The sequence below is a fragment of the Hippopotamus amphibius genome, chromosome 9 (genome assembly GCF_030028045.1).
Source record: "Hippopotamus amphibius kiboko isolate mHipAmp2 chromosome 9, mHipAmp2.hap2, whole genome shotgun sequence".
NCBI lineage: Eukaryota > Metazoa > Chordata > Mammalia > Artiodactyla > Hippopotamidae > Hippopotamus > Hippopotamus amphibius.
In genome coordinates this window covers 38,749,607-38,756,271 of record NC_080194.1, presented here as the reverse complement: position 1 = coordinate 38,756,271, position 6,665 = coordinate 38,749,607, and the positions used below count along the sequence as shown (strand labels likewise).

General features: G+C 42.3%; 1 protein-coding gene across 1 annotated transcript; it reads left to right on the top strand.

Annotated features, from left to right (window-relative positions):
* The first annotated feature begins 3,071 nt into the window (after window positions 1–3,071).
* LOC130859977 (olfactory receptor 52P1-like) lies at window positions 3,072–4,026 on the top strand. Its single transcript, XM_057747642.1, is given in 2 exon segments — window positions 3,072–3,385; window positions 3,387–4,026. Coding segments are annotated over 2 exon segments (936 nt in total). The 5' UTR covers window positions 3,072–3,089.
* The last annotated feature ends 2,639 nt before the right edge of the window (window positions 4,027–6,665 follow it).

Here is a 6,665-nt window from a genome sequence, read left to right as displayed (position 1 = left end):
TCTACAATGCTGTGCCTTCTCTTCTCTGCTGTCCTGCAGTTATGTGAGTTTGGGCTAGGGAAAGTTTCCAGAAAAGGTGTTTCTTAGCCCTCAAGAAAAGTCTATCTGAGCAATTGGTGAAACGGAATTTACTTCAAAGCAGCGAGAATGAGATTTAGAGGTCAGGAAAGGGGATTTTGCTAAATAAGCACTCTACATAATCTAATCTGTAGTTTTCCTTAGCAGATTTCCTAAAATGGGAGTTTTAGTTTGGCATTAAGATCCGTGGTTGGAAAGGGGAGCTGAGTGGGGAGCCTTGAGCAAAGGGAGAGCAAGTGATATATTAGCCAAAACAGGGAAATAGGAGGCATTATGAAGACAATTCAAGACATTTTCTATGGTATTCCTTAAATTATGGGTACTAACAAGAACTAATGACTCAGTAAGCACGTGAGAGAAATGTGGGTGTCTAGTGACACAGAGCAGAGACCAACAACAATGCACTGGGCAGAGGGAACCAGCAGAACCTCGACGACTCCCTTGAGCTTTCTCATGGGCCAATGCTCTTGCAATTGGCAGAGGTAGCCCGGTCTAGCTGTGCTTTTGCGCAGACAGAATGACAGGCTTTGATTTGTGGTCTTGTTTCAGGCATGGAAAGTCTTCTCCCTCCCATCTATCTCCAAATTGTGATGTCGGAACTTTTATCTTACTGAGGCCATTGGCTTTAGTTCACACTAAGAACTTGGATTAGAATTTTAGTCAGGGGGTTTCAGGCTGAGGTGTGAGTAAGAATGGTCCCAAATATTGATCAATATCATAAAATATTTTATGTAGGAGATGGTGTGAGACAGGAACTCTTTCCTGTGTGCTGGATGAGACGATAATGGGAGTGAGTGAGATGAGAAGAGGACCTGGCCCTGTGAAGGTAGTGGTGAGTGCAGAGGTTGGGATTCCTTAGAAAGAAACTGCAGGAACTGCAAGTCATGATCATTCGTATCAATCAAATTAGGAGCCAGTCTAGTGGAGAGATGTGTGGTAATATATGCTAAGTCCAACTTCTTCAAGAAAAAAAGCCAGAAAGCTTAAAGTCTGAGACTTAAAAATCAGGTGGTAAAGTCAATGAACCATCCTCAAGTTAAGCATCCTGGTGAAAGGTGAGTTTGTGAGAAGACAGAACTGTAAGAATGTCTGGCATGAGCTAAGTGGTTGGGGTGATGCAGTGAGCAGGGCTTTTCTGCCTCCACGTCTGACTCCTGCTCCATCCTCCCTGTTGAGCAGAGGTTCACATTAGCTCGGTTAGAAAATCTGTGCCATAAAATCTAGAGCTGAGTATGTGTAGCTTGGCTTAGAGCAGGCAGGGAAGCTGGTTTCCAGTCTTCTAATGATTGTCATGTAACTGTAGAGGTCATAGAGAAAACAATTGTAGAGAACATTTTTTTGGTCAGCAGGTTTACCCTACAATTCTCATTGTATAAATGTTTTCTTTATGTAAATATTCAAGCTAAGACTAGATTCTCGTTGGTTAAAGAAACTGTGTGAAGATTCTGTATAGGATATGTGATCACTGACATATTAACATGAAGGCAATGATAATATAATTGACATAATTTAAGGAGCACCTTCTATGAGCCGCAGACTACACAATATAGTATTATTTTTTTGATTACTTTATTTTCCTCTTCGAAACAGTACATTTTATTGTTACACTTACCTAAATACACGACATGTTAAGGGTTAAATTTGAATTTGTATATAATTTTCACATGAGTTTGACTTTTTTCTTTTCATGCAGTTTCAAGATGGAACTTAATAATAGTTGAAGATAGTTATTTGAAATTTTTCTTTATGCATTCTGAACCTGCGTTCTGATCTGGGTTTCAGTAACAGCCTTGTCACAGCTGTGTGACCTTGGGCAAGGTATTTAACACTGGAGCCTCTGTTTGTTCATTTAAGTGAGAAGAACAAAGTATTTACATACTGCTTGCAAAAGCTCTGTGGGGAGTAAGTGAGATAAGGCATGGAGAGAGATTTACACAGTGGGGGTGAGGATGTTAGGCAAACTGGAGATGGGGAGAGGGTAAATGGGAGTATTAGAGACACCTGAAGAACTGAACAAACCACGCTTCAGAGGCTTCACATTCACTACTCCATTTTGTAAATGATATCTTTTCTGGCCACTAAGGTAAGGTGGTATTCTTTAAATTTACACAATGTTACAAAGTATTGCTACCACATTCCAGATCAGAAAAGTGTACTGTCTTAGAGGAAAATTGACTTCTCCAAGGCAACACCACCGTTAACAGGTAAATAACAAAGATTTGTCCCAGCACACCTTCCAGCTTTAAAGACTCCAAGATCCTCTGCCTCTTAAATATTCCTGCCTCTTCAAAGAATATAGGAAGGCAGATGTGGGATCTGGACTATCCCATGCCTGAATATTAGGGGGAGGTCTACAGAGCTCACAGCACATCCTTAATGGTCACATGTTTGGATGAGTCCAAACTTTTACCCGGATGTGTTGCTCCTTAGGGAAGATGAGACCCTAAGTCAAGTTGATCGGAACCTTAATCTTTGCTGTCTATGCCCTCTCAGGTAAATATAAGCTCATGGATCAGTGTGTCCAAAAAGACACTATAAGAACCTCCTGGTAGACGCCACATTTATCCATCTTGTGTGCAGGACGTGGTTTATTGGCCCTGAGCTGTGATTAGAAGAGTACTTGTCCCCAGTGTCCTCTCCCTTGGTTAGTCCCTATGTCTGTGAGAACACACAAAAACATTTGATGTTGTTCAGGTAAACATTTGGGCCATCTGGTGTTGGTTTGTCTCTTAAACCCACCCACATTGTAAGGAAGGATATTCTGTGAAGTGCAAAAATGGAAACTCCTCTTCCCTGATTTTTTTCCAGTGACTATGCACACACAGTATTTGGTCCATTAAGGACTGGAGAGTTTACCTCTCTTCTATTCTGATACATACACATCTGGAGTAGGAAAGAGAGGTGTCACTCTAGTCTCATTCATATCTTTCTTCTATGTTGTCTCCTTAGGTCATGTGATACTGTGTGAGGGTTTCTGACACAAGAAGATACTCAGAACTCTTGTCCAGACCATGGAGTCTCCTAATGACACTTACTTGGACTCTTCTGTTTTCTTCCTCGTGGGCATCCCAGGTCTGGAACGGTTCCACCTGTGGCTTTCACTCCCTGTGTGCTTCCTGGGCACAGCCACAATTGTGGGCAACATAACAATCCTGGTGGTTGTTGCCACTGAACCAGCCCTGTACAAGCCTGTGTACTTGTTCCTGTGCATGCTTTCAACCATTGACTTGGCTGCCTTTATCTCCACAGTTCCCAAGCTGCTGGCCATCCTCTGGTGTGGAGCTGGACACATCTCTGCCTCTGTATGCCTTCTGCATGATGGAGTCCACTGTGCTGCTGGCCATGGCCTTTGATCGCTATGTGGCCATCTGCCACCCTGTCTGCTACACCACTATCCTCACTGACCGCATCATTGCCCGCATTGGAGTGGTAGCTGTGGTGCGGGGCTCCATTCTCATGCTTCCATGTCCCTTCCTCATTCAGCGTTTGAGCTTCTGCCAAAGCCATGTGATCCCGCACACATACTGTGAGCACATGGCTGTAGTGAAGCTGGCCTGTGGAGACAGCAGGCCTAACCGTGTGTATGGGCTGACAGCAGCCCTGCTGGTCATTGGTGTGGACATGTTCTGCATTGGTCTTTCCTATGTCCTCATTGGAAGAGCTATGCTTTGCCTCTCATCCCATGAAGCTAGGTCCAAAGCCCTAGGGACCTGTGGTTCCCATGTCTGTGTCATCCTAATTACCTATACACCAGCCCTCTTCTCCTTTTTCACCCATCGCTTTGGCCGTCACGTTCCACTCCACATTCACATTCTTTTGGCCAATATTTATTTGCTGTTCCCACCTGCTCTTAACCCTATGATATATGGAATCAAGACCAAAGAAATTCGGGAAAGAGTTGTCAGGGTATTTCAAAAGGGACAGGGAGCTGGGGTCAAGGCATCCTAGAGAGGTGTATAGAAGAGACTTCGTCCAAAAGATAATAAGCTTTTCTCTTTTTCAAGATTAAACAATCTTCTGTATTTGAGATGGAAAAGAGGTTGAAATAGGGTTATGATGTCCTCCAGAGTACATTCTAGACCATTTCTAAGAATAATAAATCACAGAGAGGGTCAAGTTGGTTCATCATTCTTAACTTCCATCCAGGGATGTGCAAACCTCTCCATAGTCACAGGAACTCTCCTCACTAGCTGCCCTCCCCCAACACTGCAGGCATGGATTTCTAGCCTCATACTCAAGGCTGCTGTGTTACCACCTGGAAGAATCAGAAGACAGGACCACACAGCCACAGTTAAAGGAATTAGAGCTGCATGGGATTTACACACTTTTGCATGAACACTCTACTTCTCCCTTAGAACTTGAAGCCAGGAAGAGAAAAGGACTAAGCAGTATCCACCATATTAGCAAGTGGGAGATCAAGGGGTTGAAAGCTAGACTCCTTTGGTATAAAACAGTAAGACTTATGGATGAGGGCACAGGATAGGTCAGGAGGAGCTATTTCAAAACTTGGAATATTCATCTCACAGATATATATCTGTCTCCAGTCTCTAGGGAGCCAACCTAAGTTCAAGTGACCTGGATATCAATCTGGTACAAGGGTGTCAAAATTATCACACACTCATATAATTGGGAGGTCCTTCCAGAGATCACTGACTCCTATGTCTGAGGCTATTAATTATAGTCGCTTACTCAAACCAATCAGGGTAGGACGTCTAAGCCATTCACACATACAGTTATGTAGAAGGAAAAAAGGCCCAAGCTGATCTTAAACCTTCAATCTCAGCTAACACCATGTAGTGGAAATGTGTGAACTACATCTTTGAAACTGGGAATGGAAATTATTACTGTACAACCTAAGTCTTCCGCTCTCCAGAAAAAACAGCTTTAGACAATTGGCCAACACATGTATCTCACAAATTAACACTTTTTTTTTTTTTTTTTTGATGATGACACTCCTGTTTCATTTTTTTTTTCTTTTTTTATTATTTTTTTTTTGGGGGTACACCAGGTTCAATCATCTGTTTTTATACACATATCCCCATATTCCCTCCCATCCTTGATGCCCCCCCCTCGAGTCCCCCCCACCCTCCCCGCCCCAGTCCTCTAAGGCATCTTCCATCTTCGAGTTGGACTCCCTTTGTTATACAACAACTTCCCACTGACTATTTTACGGTTGGTAGTATATATATGTCTGTGCTACTCTCTCGCTTCGTCTCAGTTTCCCCTTCACCCCCCGCCCCCTCCCATACCTCGAGTTCTCCAGTCCATTCTCTGTATCTGCTTCCTTGTTCTTGTCACTGAGTTCATCAGTACCATTTTTAGATTCCGTATATGTGAGTTAGCATACAATATTTGTCCTTCTCTTTCTGACTTACTTCACTATGTATGACAGATTGTAGTTCTATCCACCTCATTACATATAGCTCCATCTCATCCCTTTTTATAGCTGAGTAATATTCCATTGTATATATATGCCACATCTTCTGTATCCATTCATTTGTTGATGGGCATTTCGGTTGCTTCCATGTCCTGGCTATTGTAAAGAGTGCTGCAATAAACATTATGGTACAAGTTTCTTTTGGGATTATGGTTTTCTTTGGGTATATGCCCAGGAGTGGGATTACTGGATCATATGGTAGTTCTATTTGTAGTTTTTTAAGGAACCTCCAAACTGTTTTCCATAGTGGCTGTACCAACTTACAGTCCCACCAACAGTGCAGGAGAGTTCCCTTTTCTCCACACCCTCTCCAACATTTGTTGTTTCCAGACTTTGTGATGATGGCCATTCTGATTGGTGTGAGGTGATACCTCATTGTGGCTTTGACTTGCATTTCTCTGATCATGAGTGATGTTGAGCATCTTTTCATGTGTTTGTTGGCCATCTGTATGTCTTCTTTGGAGAAATGTCTATTTAGGTCTTCTGCCCATTTGTGGATTGGGTTATTTGCTTTTTTGGTATGAAGCTGCATGAGCTGCTTGTATATTTTGGAGGTTAATCCTTTGTCCGTTGTTTCATAGGCAATTATTTTTTCCCATTCTGAGGGTTGCCTTTTAGTCTTGTTTATGGTTTCTTTTGCTGTGCAAAAGCTTTTAAGTTTCATGAGGTCCCATTCGTTTATTCTTGATTTTATTTCCATGATTCTAGGAGGTGGGTCCAAAAGGATGTTGCTTTGATGTATATCAAAGAGTGTTCTGCCTATGTTTTCCTCTAGGAGTTTGATAGTGTCTGGCCTTACATGTAGGTCTTTAATTCATTTGGAGTTTATTTTTGTGGATGGTGTTAGGAAGTGTTCTAATTTCATTCTTTTCCATGTTGCTGTCCAATTTTCCCAGCACCACTTATTGAAGAGGCTGTCTTTTTTCCATTGTATACTCGTGCCTCCTTTGTCAAAGATGAGGTGCCCATATGTGTTTGGGCTTACTTCTGAGTTCTCTATTCTATTCCATTGATCTTCCTTTCTATTTTTGTGCCAGTACCATACTGTCTTGATCACTATGGCCTTGTAGTATAGTTTGAAGTCAGGAAGCCTGATTCCACCAACTCCATTTTTCCTTCTCAAGACTGCTTTGGCTATTCGGGGTCTTTT